Source organism: Pristis pectinata, chromosome 1 (assembly GCF_009764475.1).
Source record: "Pristis pectinata isolate sPriPec2 chromosome 1, sPriPec2.1.pri, whole genome shotgun sequence".
Lineage (NCBI taxonomy): Eukaryota > Metazoa > Chordata > Chondrichthyes > Rhinopristiformes > Pristidae > Pristis > Pristis pectinata.
This window is the reverse complement of record NC_067405.1, coordinates 84,502,829-84,523,314: the sequence shown is the minus strand read 5'-3', so window position 1 is coordinate 84,523,314 and position 20,486 is coordinate 84,502,829. Positions and strand designations below refer to the sequence as shown.

At 43.6% G+C, this 20,486-nt stretch overlaps 1 protein-coding gene across 9 annotated transcripts in view; it reads left to right on the top strand.

Moving 5' to 3' along the window:
* dpf3 (double PHD fingers 3) overlaps positions 1-20,486 on the top strand; it is a 158,160-nt gene that overhangs the window by 62,668 nt on the left and 75,006 nt on the right. For all 9 annotated transcript variants that reach the window (XR_007956762.1, XR_007956763.1, XM_052021273.1 and 6 more), the window contains one exon: positions 14,335-14,462. Coding sequence is in view for 7 of the 9 variants with exons in the window: in XM_052021273.1 (XP_051877233.1) it covers positions 14,335-14,462 (128 nt within the window). In the remaining 2 variants the exon portion in view is untranslated. The remainder of the gene's footprint in view (positions 1-14,334; positions 14,463-20,486) is intronic.

Genomic DNA, 20,486 nt, shown 5'->3' with positions numbered 1-20,486 from the left:
AGAAACGGCTTGAATATAAATCCGTATCAGAAATGTGAAAGGTATTCAAGGAAGAGTATACCCCTATAAGGTCACCCCTCAGCCTCCTATGCTGCAGGGAAAAAAGGCTTGCTTATTGTCAAAGGTATGTGTAGGTATGTATACTTATGTCACAGGTATACATGCACGGGCTATAAATGCCATGAAAATTAGCTTTTTGCAGCAGCAGCACAGTATATTACAAACATGACAAAAATTAACATAAACTTAATTTAACGTAACAGTCCCAGCCTATCCAGTCCCTCCTTACAACTTAAGCCCTCCAGTTGTGGTGACATCCTCGTGAATCTTTTCTGCACCCTTTCCAGTTTAATGACCTTAAATGTTGGGAGAGAAGAGGTAATTAGAGGGCTGACAACCTTAAAGGTGAGTTTCAATGTCTGGGAAAAACTGATCCAGGATATTTTTTAAAGAAAAAAGCAAGGTAGGAAATAGTGCAGGGTATGATTTTTGTTTTCCAATCCTGTATGGTCATAGGTTTGATGCCAGAGGACTGGAAGGTTGCTATTGTGTTCTCTTGTTTTTTTTAAAAAAATGATTGCTTAAGTAAGCACAAACCAGTCAGTGTAACTTCAAGTTTCTGGAGAAACTTGTTTAAGGGACAGTATAAACGAGCTTTCAGAGGGGTGCAGGTTAATGAAAGATGTTCAGATGGATTTGTTAAAGGAAGGTTGTGTCTGACGAAGTTGGTTAATCTTTTTTGTTTGAGGAGGTAATGTGGATGAGGGTGGAACTTTTAATGCAGTGTATGTAAATTTTAGCAAGGCCTTTGACAAAGTCTCACATGGATCAGGACAATAGAATACATGGATCCAAGGGAAAGTTGGGTTAAAGATTGGCTTGGGGGCAAAAGCAAAGAGTTGAACGAGACTTGTTGTTTGGAGGGTTGTGTAGTGGGTGCTGCAGAGCTCAGTGCTCAGCTGCTTACCTTCTACATTGTGCGTAAATATAGCAATGATTTTCACAAAGTTTGCAGATGTCAAAAGCGGCAGTGTGCTTGGGTAAGACAAACAGGGCAAAGAAATGCATAACAGATGGAAAAGGAACAGAGGGTTTTGGCAGGTGTGTCCACAAATCTGTGAAAGTAAATAAGGTGGTGACGGAGAGATGCAGGTTGCTATCCATTGTTGTCAGAATCATGAATACAAGACCAGTGAGGTCATGCTGAGATGGTAGATAAATTGGAGTTGGTATATTATTGTCACATGTACTGAGATGCAGTGAAAAGCTTTTCTTTGCATGCCATCCATACAGATCATTTCAAAACATAAATGCTCTGAGGTAGTACAAGGGAAAAGGAATAACAGAATGCAGAATATAGTGTTACAGTTAGAGAAAGCACAGTGAAGATGGACAAAGAGTGCAAAGGCCATAATGAGGTAGATTGAGAGATCAAGAGTTCATCTTTATCATACGAGGCCAAGAGTTTGTCTTTATTGTACAAGAGGTTCATGCAAGAGTCTTATAGCAGCGGGATAGAAGCTGTCCTTGAACCTGGTGCTGAGTGTTCTCAAGCTTTTGTACCTTCTGCCCGATGGGAGGGGGGAGAAGAGAGAGTGATCAGGGTGGGAGGCTGCTTTATGGAGGCAGTGGGAAGTCGGGTCAGAAGCAGAGTTCTGCCTACAGGAAGGATATGATAACACTGCAGAGGAGAATCGGGATGACTTTGCAGAGCATGAAAGTTTGAGTTGTGGTAAGGGACTATCCAGTTGAGTGTTTTCTCTTTGGAACTAAGGAGTCCTGAGGGAAGGTTTAATTCACAGAATGGTTATAGCCATTCAGCTCCTCGGGTCTATGCTGGCTCTTTTGTAAGAGCGATCCAACCTGTCCCACTTCCTTATCTCCTCCCATCTGCAAATTCAGGTACTTATCCAGTTCCCTTTTGAACATGACAATTGAATGGCTTGCACAACTCGCCCGACAGTCCATCCCAGACCACAACTACTTGCTGCTTAAAAATAGGAACAGCTTCTCTCCATCAACTCTGTCTATACCCTTCATGATTCTTTAAAAACCTCTATTGGATCCCCTTGCAACCTCCTGTATGCCCCAGCTCCAGTCTATCCAAATAACTATCCCTCATCCCTGCAATCATTTCGGTTAATCTCCTCTGCACCCTCTCCAAAGGCTTTGCATATTTCCCGAAGTGTGGCCTCCAGAACTGAATGCAATACTCCAGTTGTTTTGTAAAAAGTTTGTCATATTTTCCTAGCCTTGTACTCTCTGCATCTAGTTATAAAGCCCAGGACCCCATATACCTTTTATAACTACTCTTCTGCCCCGCCACATTCAACAAATGACACGCATACATCCCAAAATCTCTCTGTTTCTATTGCCCTTTCAGAATTGCATTCTTTTTTTTCATATACAGTATGGCCTCTTTTTGTCCTTCCTGTCAAAATATAGTACCTTGTATTTTGATACCAGTCAAAATTGAGAGGGAGGCATGCTGGAGCCATTTGCCTTTGACAGGCTAATAATTTAGGAGGAAATTTAAACTAAAAGGATTTGTGGGGGTGAGAGGAGAGGATGGGGAAATTGTCCAAAGAGTAGTGGAAGCCTGAACCTTTCTGCACGGAATGGTGGATGAGGAAAAACCTTCATGTTTAAAAATAATCTTTTTTGAGCAGTTGAAGAGCTGTAGCCCACAGGACTGTGGATCAAGAGCTGGGGAATGGGATTCTCCTGAATAGATCCAATTTTGTTTGCATACATTTAATGGACCAAATCCGTCCACCTCTGCTGTAAAACAAAAAAAATATCATTTTATTCTCAAAGGTCCCATTTACCCAGTTTTGTTTGTCTTTAAGGGATATCTACTTACAGCTGCTGCAAACTTTAGTTTTTCCACTCCTTCCCCAACTTCAAAGTTGCCGTCTCGGTGAACATCAAGTCGAGTTTATTGTCATGTGCACGAGTACAGTGAGGTACAGGCACAATGAAAATCTTGCTTGCAGCAGCATCACAGGCATGTAGGTACAGACAACACAAAACATAAATTATACATAAATTATATTAGTGAAGAAAAATGACTGCAAAACAAGACATTAGTGCAAACAAAAAACACAAGCAGAGACAAGTCCATGGTAGAGCAAGAGGTGGTCGTAGTGTTCTGTTGCTGAGGTAGGGTTAGGGTTGTGCAGGTCGGTTCAAGAACCTGATGGTTGTAGGAAAGTAGCTGTTCCTGAACCTGGTGGTGTGGGACTTCAGGCTTCTGTACCTCCTGCCTGACGGTAGCTGCGAGAAGAGGGCATGATCCGGATGGTGGGGATCCTTGATGACAGATGCTGCCTTCTTGAGGCAGTGCCTCCTGTAGGTGTTGTCAGTGGTGGGGAGGGCTGTGCCTGTGATGGACTGGGCTGTGTCAACTACTCTCTGCAGCCTTGGTGTTCCTGTATGTTGGAATTGCCGTACCAGGCCATGATGCACCCAGTCAGGGTACTTTTCTGGATAAAGGTATGAAAGGTCATCAACCTGTCTTTTTTTTCTTTTCACAGACACTCTTCTGCATTTTCTTTTTACTTATTATTGGAAATATGAACATACGAAGAATTAGGAGCAGGCACAAACAGTTGCATTGTTCAATTAGGTCATGAGTGATCTGATTGTAACTTCCACTCCACATTCCTGTCTACCCACGATAACCTTTCGCTCCCTTTGCTTATTAACCACCTCTGCTTTAAGAATATTCAATGATTCGCTCTTTCAGTGAAAACAGAGTTCCAAAGACTGACAGCCCTCCTAGGGGAAAAAATCCAGCTCATCGTGGTCTCAAATTGGCGACCTTTTATTCTGTAAACAGTGAACCCGAATTCTAAATTCTCCCACTTCCATCCTGTCAAGATCCCTGAGAATCTCAAGTGTTTCAAATCAGTATTATGGTGTGAAGCAACCCCTCCTGTCCCCATCCGATCGTACATTGCCTTTTAGTTTATGCTCATTTAAACTGCCAGAGCCATCGTGGAGGAGCATAATTTTAGACCTAGCCTGAGAGCAGTAATTGGTGTGGGAATGTTACTGCATGGTACCATGCCTACAGTCACTGAGCTGACATTGACATCTCTGGATCCCCTGCTGTTATGGGGGAGAGGACGTGCAGACAATAGCTGCTGCTGCAGGGTTAATTCATCGCTCACTTGAAATAGTCACTATCGTTTTACAGTTGCTAATAATCCCCTTTTAGAATATAATGTTATGGGGAAGTTCTGTAGAACAAATTGCCTCTGGCAAGAAATTGACAATTTTGAGACTAATTGCCAACAGTACTTTTTTCAAACTCTACTGGCAGAAGGGTTTATTGTTGGCCACAGTCGGAATTTGATGTAGAAATATACTTGATGTGGTTATGCCATTTGAGAGTATAACTGTTCCCTATTATGTCAACAATGACGTTCAAATACAGCAATGTCTTTGATAGTTCAGACACTTTGCTTAGTGTGTTCTGGTCTTCCAGCTTCTATTTGTAGGGGCTCCTGTGCACAGCAAAGGTAGAAGGTAGTATGGTGACCTTTAGAATCCCTAGATCCACTTTCACAGTTGAATTCAAAGTTGATAGTTAAGAAAATGTACTTCAGGATATTGTTTATTGAAGGAAGAGCATTACTAATCTGAAACTTGAAAAATGTTGTGTACAGCAGTAGCTGGAAAGATTATTCTACTCTGTAGGGTGGAAACAAAAACTTCAGAACATAGTTTGGCAATTTGTCATTTCCTTTTATTTTCCATAGTTTCATGTGGTTATTTTTGCTGAAGTTGAGTAGCATGTTTGAAAACTTAGAATTTATTTCTTCATGACAACCAAGCATTCAATATTCCAAGGCATCAGCCTTTGATTCAGATTAGTTTATTGTCATGGACACCAGGGCGCAATGAAGTTCCTTGCTCGTGTGAAGCTCACAGAGTAAACAGTGTATGTGGTAATAATAAATACAATAATGAGCACACAGCAGCAGAATGGTGCAAAGATTGTAGTGCAATCTGAAGTAGAGCAAAAAGAAAAGCTAAAGTGACAGTAACGGAAGAGGTAGAATTAAGCATTCCACTGGGAATGGGATGTGAAAGGAGTGATTGGTTCAGAAGTCTGATAGCAGTAGGGAAGAAACTGTTCTTGAGACCAGTTGTCTGGGCTTTCAAGCTTCTGAAGGCAACTCTGTCCAGTCCCTCATGCTCCTGTTCTTCTGCCTTCACTTCAGGAGTTTTCACCCGGTCAGTGCTGGTGTTGTAATGGAACCCCTCTGACACTGATGTGTCATTGGTGCTCCTCACACCAAATGAATCGGGTTATGGTCACTTGAATGGACAATTTGTTTTATTTATTGCTGGCATCTATTGTCCATCCCTGATTGCGCCTCAGACGAGGAAACTAAGGGTTGACCATGTTGGTGGGTCTGGGTAAAAATGGAAAATGTTCTCTTCCTATTCTCCAGACCAGCTTTTTTAAAAAAAATTCCAGAGTTATTTATTTCCCAACTACCTTGGTGGGATTTGAACTCTGGCCTCTGGATTCATGCTGGCTCAGTGACTTAGCCATTACCCAGTTGTGCCCTCTTAGATATTGTTTGTGTTCTGTTGAAGTTGTTCAGAATCACATTTATTATCACTGACTGATAACATTGACTGAGATCACTGATTATCACTGACCGAGATTTATTATCACTGTTGCTGGCTGCCCACAAACAGAAACAGGAAATGCTAGTGACATTCAGCAGGTCAGGCAATGTATGTAGAAAGATTAAAAGTTGGTGTTTTCAGTTCAAAGACCCTTCGTTGCAACTGGGAAAGAGAAAGCAAATTGGTGTTAAGTAGAAGATAGGGTGGGAACAAAGGGAATGTCTCTAAAAGGGCTGCTAGTCGAGTGTTCCTGGGTGGTGTTGAGAGTTCGTACTGTGCTCATCCAGGCAAATGAAGAGTATTCCATTGTGCTCCTGACTCGGCTCTTGTTGATGGTGGAAAGGATTTGGGGGTATCAGGAGGTGACTCACTCTCTGCAGGTACCCAGCCTCTGACCTGTTGTATTTATCTGGAGATATGAGACTGCAGATGACGTAATATGGAGCAAAAAAGAAACAAACCATTGGAGGAATTCAGCAGGTCAGGCAGCATCTGTGGAGGCAGAGGGACAGTCAATGATGCGGGTTGCGACCCTATATCAGGACTGTCGACCAAAAATGTTGACTGTTTCTCTGCCTGACCTGCTGAGTTCCTCCAGCAGATTTTTTTTGCTTCCATATTTATCTGGGTGATTTAATTGAGTTTCTGGTTAGTGGTGACCACAGGATATTCATTGGGGGCGGTAAAAAAACTTGGTGATGGTAATGCCATTGGATATGAATGGTAGGTGACTGTGGTCTCACTTGTTGAAGATGCTCTTTATCTGGCACTCCTGCAACATGAATGTTAGTTGCCACTTATCAACCTGTTTCTGAATGTCATCTAAGTCTTGCTCCGTGCAAGTATGAGTTGCTTCATTTCCCAACGAGTTGCAATTGTTATTGAACATTGGGCAATCATCAGTGAACATCTCCACTTCTGACTTTATGATGAAAGGAAGGTCATTGATGAAGCCAGATGACAATGGTTGGACCTAGGACACTGTTATGGGGAACTCCTGCAGTGATGTCCTGGGATGATTGACCTCTAACAATCACAACCATCTTCCTTTGTGCAAGTTATGACTGGAGTGTTTTCCCTTTGCCCGCTGCCTTCAGTTTTGCTGGTTCTTGATGCTACACTCTGTCAAATGCTGCCTTGGTGTCAAGGGCAATCACTATCACATCACCTCTAGAATTCAGCTCTTGTCTATGTTTGGACCAAGGCTGTGATGATGTCTATAGATGAGTGGTCCTGGGACCGATGAGCAAGTAAGTGGTATGGCTGCTTGACAGCGCTGTCAACGAAACCTTCCAACACTTTGCTAATGATAGTAGATTGATTGGGTGGTCATTGGACTGGAATTGTCCTATTTTTCATCGATGGGGTATGCCTGGGCAATTTTCCACATCATTGGGTCAATGGTTGTAACTGTACTGGAACAACTTGGCCAGAGGTGCAGCTAGCTCTGTGGTGAAGGTCCTTGGCACTACATTCTGGTTCTGTAGCAATTGTTGTACCCAGTGTTGTTAGCATGGAGTGAATTGAATTGGCTGAAGACGGACTCCTGTGACAATGGGGATCTTGGGAGGAAGTTAAAATGGACCATCCACTTGGCCCTTCTGCCTGAATGTAGTTAGGAGTGCTTCCGCCTTCTCTCTAGCACTCGCGTTCTGGGCCCTGCCATCGTTGAGAATGAAGATGTTCCTGGAATCAGCACCTCCCACGAGCTGTTTAGTTGTCATAGAGACTTACAGCATGGAAACAGGCCCTTCGGCCCAACTTGTCCATGCCAACTGTGTTGCTCAGTAAGCTAGTCCCATCTAAACCCCTCCTATGCATGTACCTATGCATGTACTTATCTAGATGGCTTTTAAACGCTGCTAATGTGCCTGCCTCAACCATTATTTCTGGCAGCTCATTCCAAATACACACCACTCTTTGTGTGTGGAGGCTGCTCCTGATGTCCCTTTAAATCTCTTGCCTCTGATTTTAAACCTATGCCCTCTTGTTTTTAGCACCACCCACCCCCCCCCCCCCCCCCCCCCCCCCCCCCCCCGGCCCAGGAATAAGACTACTTGCTTTCACCCTGTCTATGCCTATGCCCTTTGTGATGTTATATACTTCCATCAGGTCACCCCTCAATCTCCTATGTTCCAAGGAATAAAGTCCCAGTCTATGAAATCTCTCCTCATAACCCAGGCCTCCAAGTGCAGGCAACATCCTGCTAGATCTGTTCTGCATCTGTCCCATTTAGCACGATGGAATTGCAACTATGGGGACTAGCAAGATCTGGCTCAATAGTTCCCCAACCCAGCCCAGCCCAACTGCAAACACTGCTGCATTTTAGTTGTGCAGATTTTAATAATTTGTGGCATTGGAAAGGGAGTAAATTGCTGTGCTATTATTAAGTTGGGTGTAGAGCTTTCTTGCAATGTAAAGGAAAGCATTTGCAGGGCTCTGGGAAGGAGCAGCAAACTGGGACTCATTAGACAACTCAGCAGTGGCTGGATTACCTCCTCAGCTGTATCATTCTCTTAGGGCCAAATGTACCGCAGAGCAAGAGACAGACGGTCGGCAGTGCACAAAGTCAACTGTTGAAGGCAGTCTGGATTTGTATCTTGCTGGGGAAGGAGGTGGTGTGTGTGTGTTGTGACTGCCCACTCATATCCACCATCCCATTTTGAAGGTCACTTTGTCACTTGCAGACTGAAGTATTTGTATTTCAACTCAATGCCTGCAGATCATACTGCATGTTGGTATCTCTGATGGAATCCATGGTTATTATAATTAACTGAATAAAGTGTCTGTGTTAATGATCTATGAAGTAATAATTTTGCTATCTCTGGTTTCCACTGCTGTGTTATTTTATTAGCTGCTTTTGTCTCGCCACTTTACCTTTTGTTGTGCATGGCCAATTTGCTTTGTACTCTGAGAAAATCCATGCTGTGAACAGAAGACAGATCGGTCTGTTACAGCTGGGTTATTCCAGTACTGAGACCCCAGGGAGAAAGAGATTTGTCGGGAGCTGCTCGGAAGAAGGCAGGAGAGAGCACATCAGCCTGAAAGTGGACAGCACATCTTGAAACAAATTCACTCTCGTCTGACACTAGGATTTTGTCATTCCCCCTTTCTCCCCCCCCCCAAACATTTTATGTTACAATTTGCTGAGCAAACTCTCCAAGGAAGCTACATACTTATGTATACATATCTAATGCTTAAAAATGCATGGGTCATAATGCCAAACTGCATGAGGAAGTTATAGTATGGAAGTCAGGGATTTCTTTTTATTGTATAAATTGAAAAATTATTGCCTTGAGGGGAAGAAGGTTTTGTATTTACATTTTTTTAACCCTTTCCTGCAGCATTAATCTGCACATGAGCTCCTGCACAGAACCTGTGTTTAGATTTGTATTGTTTTTCTTTCTATAATGGCTTGCTCTGAATAAGAATGAACCTGTAATGTGTGTATTTTAGAAAAAAAATTCAGTTTTTGCTGTTTTCCTTTCCAGAGTGTTGGCTTCAGGTTTTATTGCTCTCTTGATCTTGGCTTCCTTCAAAACCCAAGAGTGTAGTTCAAAACCCTCCTTCCTCTACCCTACCCCTGAGTTCTATCTCAGCCACAGAATACTCAACTTCTGCCTAAAATACTGGAGCTGCAAATTTCTCAGTTCTCTCCCACTGCAGTCTTCAAGCTTTTAAATCCATTCTGCCCTCCACTGCTCATTATTTTATCATGCTTAACTGTTAAAGGTAAATCAGAGAGGGAGGGCTAAAGGTGGTTAGTCAATTGGCAAGAAGTAGTGAGGCAATGTTCTGCAAGGATCAGTGATGGGATCACTTTGGAGGAATTGGTGGTACAATTTGCAGATGTGTGGAGGACTCTAAATTGTGTGTCTATGTGATGTACTTAATATGGAGCAGGACTGTGACTGGAGTACAGGCTACAGAGAGGGTGTAAAAAGAGGGTGTATAAAGTCTCAGATATGGTGAAACCAGGGTAACCATGGGGATAAACTGTAAACAAAGTTATCTGATCAGTGAGTGAATGGGAGCAGTTAGAGAGGGAGAACATAAGCAACAGAATCTAGACAAAAGAATGTAGGACTTGTGAAATGCAGAACAGGAGCATTCCTGCTGCTGTTTCAATAAGATCACCTCCCATTTATCTAAACCATTGGTTAAACCATTGGTTAAACCATTTAAGCAGGCCTAAGATCCTTGAGTGGGTTGCTATTGTCCACTTCTTTGAATAAACATCATCTACAGACCTGCGAATGTGTTATTATTACTGGGTTGCATGAGTTAACCATTTGGTTAAAGTGAGCCATCAGAAAAAATGTTTAAATCACTGATCTAAGACCCAATCTGCTTATTCTCTCCTTGTACGACAAACCCACCATCCCAGGAATCAATCTGGTGAACCTTTGCTGCACTCCCTCTTGCAAGAGTATCCTTAACTTGGGAGACCAGACCCATGCACAATGACTTTGGTGTGGGTTTCCAGTTCTTGGTGTGTCAGATGGAGTAGCAGTGTGATCCTCGTTAATGGGAGGTCTGAAGGGTCTTAAGCACCTCCACTACTCTTTTCGGGGAATGAGTTTGAGAGAAGAAATGTCTTCAGCTCCCTCTACTATTGCCAATTACCTGATAGTGAGAGGACTGGGGTGCTTAGGTTGTGAGTGCTAACCTTCCCTGTGGCTGGTAAATTGAAGAAATCATGTAGTAGGAGAATTGGGTATGAGCAAATCATTATCTTCCATTGCCTTTGTTCTACCACTGCCCATGGACTCTGACAGCTGCTCTCGCACTCGGTTGTTCAAAAACCCTTGGCACAACCCTTGTCCACCAATTGTTTTGTGGCTGATGACACTGAATGTTTCCCGCCTTGTCCTGCAAGAGGGGGAGTAGTGTGCTAGTGCGTGCTGTACAGTATGTGCTTGCAGTGTATGAATGTCCGGCAGTGTATGCACATTGTGCGCTGAGCTTATGAGGCTTGGAGTAGCGAGAAATATGTCACTGTTTTGGCGGATGTATATTAGGTCCTGGCCCTGACTGGCAATTGTCGGTAGCTGTGTGATGGGGTTGTGGTGACTGTACAGCTAGTATATTCCTTCCAATAATCTTGAGCTTGCGAGGCTGTTTAAACTTGTTTAGTATCCATATCCTTAGGGCTTGACTCCCTGCATTCCATTGACTTGCCAGCTCCCCGTCTACCTCACTGAGTGCTTGGCGGGGGTGGGGTCCATACTTTCAGACCTCTTGTCAATGAGAATCACACTGCTACGCCATCTGACACACTAAGAACTGGAAACCCACACCAGAAAAGCCATTGCTGAAAAAGTCATCCCTGGTCAGTGGACTGAAGTTCAGAGCTAGTGTACAATGCACTGGCACGTACATTGAGCATGTTTAGTGCTGTTGATTTGGGGGGGGGGGGGGGTAAATTCCTACACTTCATGTCTTCTCTCACTCACATGTGTCCTCATCTGTAAGCAGTTGCTGATGACCTTGATGGAACGATATGCAATGCCAGCTACCCCCACAAAACACTTCCCAGCTTGCAGTTTTAAGCGCTGTTGACCAACTCAAAGGGGTGCGAGGCACTCGTGAAATTAAACCTTGTGATTGTGGCCTAATGACACAACCAGCACCAGCTGGTCATTGGTAATGGGCACAGCCTACATCCTGCAGATTAGATTGGGTTATTGTCATATACACTAGGGTGCAATGAAATTCCTTGCTTGCATATACAGGTGGTAATAATACATTAATAAATACAGTGATGAGCACAGAACAGCAGAATGGTGCAAAGATTGTAGTGCAATCTGGAGTAGTGCAAAATGAAATGATAAATTGATAATAATGGAAGAAGTAGAATTAAGATCCGGGAATGTGGTAGCACCACCGGGAAGGGGATGTGAAAGAGGTGATTGGTTCAGAAGTCTGATTAGCAGTGGAGAAGAAGCTGTTCTTGAGGCTGGTCATCCTGGCTTTCAAGCTCCTGTATCTTGTCCATGAAGGTAGAAACGAGAAAAGTGAATGGCCAGGGAAGGGTAGGTCAAAGGGAGTGGATAAATCCCATAATGTCATGATGCCATGCCCCTTCCCCAGCCTTTTGCAATTTAGATCACTGCCATTGTGAACTGGGTAGAGGAATTGAGGGAACCAATGATGTAAATTGCTAAAACTACCCATATACAGTTATTGTAAGACATTTAATAAGGGTAATATACTGGGATTCATTTCTACAGCGATAGGATTGAAAAGGAGGGAAGTTATGTTATATACGAACAGAATCTTGGTTAGACCATATGACATGCAGCTCCGAAACATGAAAATGTGTAAAACGGTAGAGGTTATCTGTTACTAAATAAGCTGAAGGTTGGTCCACAGACTAATTCATGTAATGTACCTCCCCCATTTCCCCTATATCCCCTAAAATGACTGAGCATCAATTGCTTCTTGGGGATGAAAGTCCTAAACTGCATGCCTTTGGCATCTCAAAGTGCTTCCTAACTTCCCTCCTGAAAGCTCTGGTTCAAACTTTCAGACTAAGTCCCCTTAGTCCTGGATTCCACAACCAGTAGAAATGCCCTTTGTTCCCTCTGGGGTTCCTGAAAATGTCAGTGACTGTAACTGTCCAACGGTCTCTGGGAAGGATGTACACTAGCTGGGGAAGGATACTGTTAAGTGGTGATACCTGTCACAACAGTTTTCCTTCTGGATCAAGAAGGCTGAGGGGTGACCTGTTCAAGCTCTCAGATATTGAAAGGGAGGTAGTGAAATGCTTTCCATTTGCAGAGGAGCTCAGAGTTAGGGCTAATGAATTCAAGCAGGTAATTCAGCAGAACCCTCTTTACCCAGTGAACAATTAGTTCAAAGTCAAAGTTGGGTTTATTGTCATATGCAAAGTACATGTACGCACAGGTGCAATGAGAACCTTACTTGCAGCATCACAGGCACATAGCATCAGATAAGCAGCATTCACAAGAAAAGCATAAATATAATTATACACAATTTTTACAAGAAAGAACCCAATTAGAACAAAACCAAATGGAGTTAAGAGTGTGGAACTCATTGTGGGAGGTAGTTGTTATGGCACAGATTCTTGATGAGCCAAAGGAAGCTAAAACAAGCACATGAGGGAGAGGGAGTGTTGGTTGGGTTAGGTGAAGGGTGTGGAGACACTTACCTGTGGCATTCAGATCAGCTTTTCTATCTCTTCAGTGGTGACCATTTGTGGCAGTTTGCAGGTGATACCTGTACATCCACACCATGGGGAATACTTGTCTGGTCTCAGAAATTACTACATCTTAGTGAAATCAGCCTCTCAACATCAAACTGCACACAATTAACTTTATCAGTTTAATTATGGGAGTTTATTTTTGCTTCATTACGATTTTCCCTTGGCAGATTAATTGGTATGTTTCCCAGTAGCCTTTGACTGAGATTGTGAGCAATCTATTGCATGGCATCAATCAGTGCTTTCCATGGTGCCTAATATTGTTCAGACTGGCACAAACTTGATGGGCCAAATGGCCGATTTCTGTGCCGTCATCAGTCAAGTTACAAAATTACCACAAGATAAGTTTTGTGTTGTTTCTCAGCCACAGGATGGGTATGCTTCTCACAGTCCTGTGGAACTTTCTCTCCTACCCTTCCTCTCTGAGTATGATGAATCCTACCTCTTGGTCCCAAGAATCATTATGCATCAAACTTCCTAATTTGAGCCCTTATGTTGGCAGAAGTTTCATAGAACAGAACAGAACAGAACAGCACAGGAACAGGCCCTTCAACCCACAATGTTGTGTCGAACTAATTAAACTAGTAATTAAATGCCTAACTAAACTAATCCCTTCTACCTACACAATGTTCATATCCCTCCATTCTCTGCACATTCATGTGCCTATCTAACAGCCTCTTAAACACCTCTATTGTATTTGCCTCCACCACCACCCCTGGCAGTGCATTCCAGGCACCCACCACTCTCTGTGTGGAAAAAACACTTGCCATGCTCATCTTCTCAGAACTTACCCCCTCTCACCTTAACTGCATTCTCTCCAGTATTAGACATTTTGACCCTGGGAAAAAGATACCAGTTGTCTACTCATCTATGCCTCTCATAATCTTATAAACTTCTATCAGGTCTCCCTTCAGCCTCCGCTGCTCCAGGGAAAACAATCCAAATTTGTCCAACCTCTCCTTATAGCACATTCTTTCTAATCTAGGCACCATCCTGGTAAGCCTCTTCTGCACTCTTTCCAAATCCTCCACATCCTTCCTAGAATGGGGCAATCAGAACTGAATGCAATACTCCAGATGTGGCCTAACCAGAGTTTTATAAAGTTGCAACACAACTTCCTGATTCTTGAACTCAATGCCTCACTAATAGAGGCAAGCATGCCATTGGCCGTCTTTACCACCCTATCAACCTGTGTAGCCACTTTCAGGGAGCTATGGACTTGGGCCCTTAGATCACTCTGTACATCAACACTGTTAAATTTTTTTTGGGTATTTTCCCCTGACTTTCAAAACTTGAAGTACCATCCTCAAAAATACCCTAGCCTTGACCTTTATGTTCTTGCAAGCTCCACTCTCCATGCAAGTCCTTGGAAGAGTAATTGCCTCCCAAATCCATGTCTGTCTTCTTCAGAACTCCATGTTTGAAACCCTGATAGGAATATGTTTATGTTCGCTTTACAGAGGGAGAGATCACCTTAAAAAGAGACGGTGTGTCAGCTGAAGGGACCACTTTGGAAGCCCTGTTACGTGGCGAGGCTCTGGAGAAAAGGAATGATTCTAAAGAAGATGAAACGCTCAGTGAAATTCAGGTCAGTCACTTTTATCTCGAGAGAATTGCTTCCTTTTCACCTTTTTTCACCTTTTGATCCACTACACTAAGGGTTACATGTTAATATAGGTCGCCCCAGGTTACAGCAGGGTCATGTATCTTTGAACTGTTCGTAACCCAAACACTTCGCGTCAGAAATACGGTCACAAACAGAAGCCTGAAGTCCCACACCACCAGGTTCAAGAACAACTCTTCCCTTCAACCATTCGGTTCTTGAACCAACCAGTACAACCCTAATCACTAGAGTTTAGCAACACTATGACCGCTTTGATCACTTTGCACTAAAATAGACTTTGTTTTATTTTGTGTTCTTTCTTGTAAAAATTGTGTTTAATTTATGTTTAATTTGCTTTTCTTGTGAAAGCTGCTTATATGATGCTATGTGCCTGCAATGCTGCTGGAAGTAAGTTTTTCATTACACCTGTGCATGCATGTACTTGTGCATATGACAATAAATTTGACTTTGAATTTGCACTGAGTTCCCACCCGACAGAAGATGCCTGCAGCCCCGCAGCAGCCGGCAAATCCATCCCGCTGGTCTCCCAAACCCTCATTTGTACGTACGGGCTGTACATAAGTCGAGCGTTCGTAAACTGCGGAGGATCTGTAGTTATCGGGATTATTACATCTAAGCAAACTTTCTATCATCAAGCCAATTACCATGAATATCAATTGAAAAACTGCTGAAATGGGAAATATGAAATATAAAAAGGGAATATTGAAGATACTCAGCTGGTCGGGCAGCATCTGTAAAGAAATGAGCAGAGTTAACATTTCAAGTCAATGATCTTTCATTAAATCCATTCTGATGAATGGTCATTGAATTGAAGCATTGACTCTGTTCCTCTCTCCACAGATGCTGCCTGACCTGCTGAGTGTTTACAACATTTTCTGTTTTTCATTTACAAAACGTTTTGGATTGGTTTAAAAACAAAAAACGCTGGAGACTTTTCAGCAGGTCAGGCAGCGTCAGTATTTTTCTTTCCATAGACACTGGCTGACCAGCTGAGTGCTTCCAGCATTTTATATTCTTATTTCAGATGTCTGACACCTGCAGTTTTCTTTATTTTCATTTGGATTGGTTTAATCATGTTTTTTTTTCCCTTGGCAGAATTATTTGGTATGTTTCCCAGTCACCTTCAACTGAGAATGTGAGCAGTCAATTCCATGACGTTGATCAGTGCTTTCTTTGGCTTGATGGTTGCCACTGCCAAACTGGACCATGCAGCCAAAGTTCCTCTGTCCTCCATCACCCTAGAACTGGGTGAGGCAAGTCTCTCAACCCCAAACCCCCTCTCCCCCCCCCCAATGCCACCTGGTTGGCATTGTGATACTAAACAGCCCTTCCTTGTTAGTTTCTGTACAGGGACACAACGACAGAATGATGACAGACGTGAAGTACTGCAGACAGTATCAACACCTGGCAAAGTTGCAAGGAGCCGTTTGGAACTGACTATTCCTGACTGGCTTTTTGTTCCACCACGCTTATCCTAGAAAGAATCTTTGTGCCTGACAAAGGATTATTGTTTCTCATAAAACAATTCCTGTTGGGAAAAATTAAGTGGCATTTCTTAACATTGCATTTCTCTAAATAAGGACAACTACCAGACTTTAGACACTTTCCATCTTTCTTAAATATCTAATAATTTATTTTTTTTTACACATAAGTACAAGCATGAAGTAAACATCATTAAATGATTCTAAATCCATCCACGGTTGAACGTTTTTTTTTATCCTCCATGATTACACTCACCTGAGGAATTTGCTTTATAAAAATTGCTTGCCCTGCATTCTTCCACTTCAGTTCTGAGGTGGCTGATGAGGCAGATGTGGGATGAAGGCCTTTCACTTCTTCCTTGAGCAGAGGTACCTGTCCAACCAGCCCCCCTGCCCACCACCACACTCATTCGCCTAGCTGAACTTGTTCTCACACTGAACAATTTCTCCTTCATCTCCACTCACTTCTTCAAGGCTTTTATGAGGTGGAAGAAGGCCATATCTAGTGGCTGCTGCAGCTGCTCCCTGCACTTCTCATGCAATTGTCACACAGTAAAGTTAATGTCCGCTGTGCTCCTAGATAGACTAGATGCAAACTGTAATTCAGGGGGGCAGCTCTTTGGTCATTGAGAGGAGAAGGTTGAGGAGGACTCTGGCAATGACTTTCCCTGTGGTGAACAGCAGTGAGACCCCTCCGTAACTACCATAGTCAGACATGTCTTCTTTCTTGAAGGTGGTCATGATTTTCATCTGAGCCTCTGAGCTTCCTTGGCATGTCCTCCACTACCAGATGTAAGGTACGAAGCTGTGAATTAATGACTAAAATCCCTCTCCAAGTTTCAGAACTTCGTCATGAATGCCATCTGCTCCTGTGTCCTTGCTTTTCAGTTGATAAATGGCCTTTTTGATTTGTCAAGTCAAGTTTATTGTCATCCGCACAAGTACAGGGAGGTACAGGTACAATGAAAAATTGCAGCAGCAGCATTGGCACATTGACAACACACAATACAGATTATACATAATTTATACATAAATTATATTAGTGAAGAAAAAAAGACCGTGCAAAACAAGACATTAGTGCAAAAAGCACAATCAGATACAAGTCCAATGTAGTGCAAGAGGTGGTCGTAGTGTTCTGTTGCTGAGGTAGGGTTAGGGTTGTGCAGGTCGGTTCAAGAACCTGATGGTTGTAGAAAGGTAGCTGTTCCTGAACCTGGTGGTGTGGGGCTTCAGGCTTCTGTACCTGCTGCCTGACGGTAGCAGCGAGAAGAGGGCATGACCCGGATGGTGGGGATCCTTGATGATAGATGCTGCCTTCTTGAGGCAGCACCTCCTGTAGATGCTGTCAGTGGTGGGAAAGGCTGTGTCCACCATGGACTGGGCTGAGTCCACAACTCTCTGCAACCTCTTGCATTCTTGTATGTTGGAATTGCCGTTCCAGGTCATGATGCAACCAGTCAGGATACTTTCCACAGTGCATCTGTAGTGGTTAGTTAGAGATCTGTCAGTCTGGCGCAGCAGCAAAGCTGGACTGGATAACTCATTATAGAATGGAGCTGAGGACACCACTATCTGGACATGGTCATGGTCAGTCTGCTCCTTCCAGCAGGTTCTGTCTGCCTCTGTGTCCTTGATAAGTTGTTCTTGGCTCTCAGTGGCATGGGTCCTTGGGTATTTGGACCATACATGATCTTGACAGTGCTGGAGGGTCCATGCACGTCATGGTCATCAGTAGGCTGCCAAGCTTCCCATACTCTTTCTACCTACTGATTATTTCTGTGCGTTCACAGTTTCCCTTCGAACCATGGCCTTCGGGTGAGCTGTTTCTTTTCTCTTGAGCCATAGTGAAGTGCCCAATCCAGGAAGGCCTGGTGCTTATGTTTAGTTAGCTCCTGGAGTTCCAGATCATTCTCATCACACCAGCCCTGGTGTTTGTGGTGGAGAAGCTGAAAGTCTGTTCACAGATGCTAACGGATGGACTCCAGGGCAGATCGGACACTCTGCTGCTCCCAATTGCGTCATGCCAGGCACTATCTGAGGGCAGCTGTCTTTGTAGGGTCCTTGAGAGCTTCAGCGTTGGTTCTCCTGTGGCAATGTTTCTGCATTTATTTTCAAAAATGTTACTTTATGAATAAACTTTGCAAATATATAATACAGTATGTTTATAAGTCTCCATTCTCATTAAGAGGGACCATTCCATATATATTACATCAAAGTGACATCAACTTTCCTTGATGTACTTTTCTGGAGGTAATGGTCAGGGAGGTTTGTGCGGGGGTGTAAGACCCTTAGTGTGCAGTGGTGGGATGGCCTTAAGCCATGGCTTTTCCCCATTGTGGTGGGTACACCTGGCTTCAGTGCATCCCTCAGCATACGTTCAGCCACTTTGGAATGTGCCAGGGCACTGTGTTGAACATATCCCTCCTCTGGAAGACCAGCAAGGTTCAGAAAACCAAAGGATGCCTTTCACCGATTTGATGATCTTCCAGCACCAGTTGGTTTTTGCCTCAGTGTGTATCCTGGGAACATCCTGCTGAATCATTCCGGTTTTTTGGATACACCTGGATAGAGACTATAGCATCCCTTTCCAGACCTGTTAGGCAAATGCACATTCCAGAAGATAAATAACAATCCCCACCACCACCCCCAGTGCACCTTGAGGGCAGAGTGCTGTGGTGTTGAGACTCTGACTATGGAAGAAGGATCTGATTGGGAGGGCCATTAACACCACCAACCAAGTGAAGTCTTGGTGCTTGTTTAAAAGTTCTATCAGTAAAGCATTCTGCCAAATGGTTTTGCAATCTGCTTGGGAAGCCATTCTACAGAATCCAGCATCTCCTGTTCCTGCAGAGCCTCGAAGACGTTCTGTGCAGACCACTGCCTGATTGACTTGTGGTCAAGATGTTCTTCTGCACAAAATTTTCTAGTGGAATCTCATGGTACGACTACATGGAACCTTTTTCTGCCGTAAGATGGCCAGACACATTTTTCCTGCATCATGGCCACAGATCCTCGGCAGATAGTGACACTTGGTGTTTGTGTATGCATAAACTAGGGTCTGTGCATAGTTCGATGCATAACAGTAGACAACAGGATGAGGGCTATGTTGGGTATATATTTTCTCCCTCTTTTTCTGCAGGTGTGTATATCACATCTGTTTGAGTAGGCTCCATTTTAGATCTCCAGTTGATACAATGCAGGGGTAGGTTGTGTACAGTAACACAGAGAACCTCACATCAGCAGCATTCCTGTTCTTTTTATCCAAAAAAGGCACTTTATTCATGAAATATGCATTTATACAATGGGGACATATTCTTGAGTCACTTTATGAAGCACATCCTATATGGCCTGGTATGGAAACTCCAATACACAGGGACACGAGGCAACAGAGAGTGGTGGACTCAAAGTCAAAGTTGAGTTTATTGTCATTTGCACAAGTGGATGTGTGCACAGGTGCAACAAAAAACTTACTGCAGCAGTATCACAGACACATAGCATCAAAAGCACAACATTCACAAGAAAAGCATAAATTAACACAATTTTTATGAGGAAGAACACAGAACAAAAAACACAGTCCATTTTAGTGCAAAGTGATCAGTGTGGTCACAGTGCTGCTAAACTGTAGTAATTAGGGTTGTGCTAGTTGGTTCAAGAACTGAATGGTTGGAGGGAACTAGCTGTTCTTGAACCTGTTGGTGTGGGACTTCCAGCTTCCGTACCTCCTGCCTGATGGTAGCTATAAGAAGATGGCGTGGCCTGCATGGTGGGGATCTTTGATGATTGATGTTGCCTTCTTGAGACAGCGCCTCATGTAGGTACTACTGATGGTGGAGAGGGATGTACCCGTGTTGTATTGGGCAGAGTCCACTACTCTCAGCAGCTGCTTATGTTCCTCCACATTTGAATTCCCATACCAGACCAACCAGTCAGGATATGTTCAACAGTACTTCTGTAGAAGCTTGTTAGAGTGTTCGGTGATAAGCCGAACCTCCTTAACCTCCTAAGAAAGTAAGGACACTGGCATTCCTTCCTCGTGATTGCATCCATGTGCTGGGCCCAGGACAGGCCATCTGATATGTTAACACCCAGGAATTTAAAGCTGCTGACCCCCTCCACCGCTGATTCCCCCAATGTACACTGGCATATGTTCGCCCTCCTTCCCCTTCTTGAAGTCAACAATCAGCTCTTTAGTTTTGTTGACATAGAGCGAGAAGTTGTTGTTGTAGCACCACTCAACCAGGTGTCCTGTCTTACTCCTGTACACTGACTTGATTTGTCCAACAATAGTGGTATCGTCAGTGAATTTGTACATGGCGTTGGAGCTGTGCTTAGCCACACAGTCGTGTGTGTATATAGAGTAGAGCAGGGGGCTAAGCACGCAGCCTTGAGGTGCACCTGTGTTGATGATCAGCGAGGAGGAGATGTTGTTACCAATCCTCACTGTCTGGGGTCTGCTGATGAGGAAGTCAAGGATCCAGTAGCAGAGGGAGATACAGAGGCCCAGGTC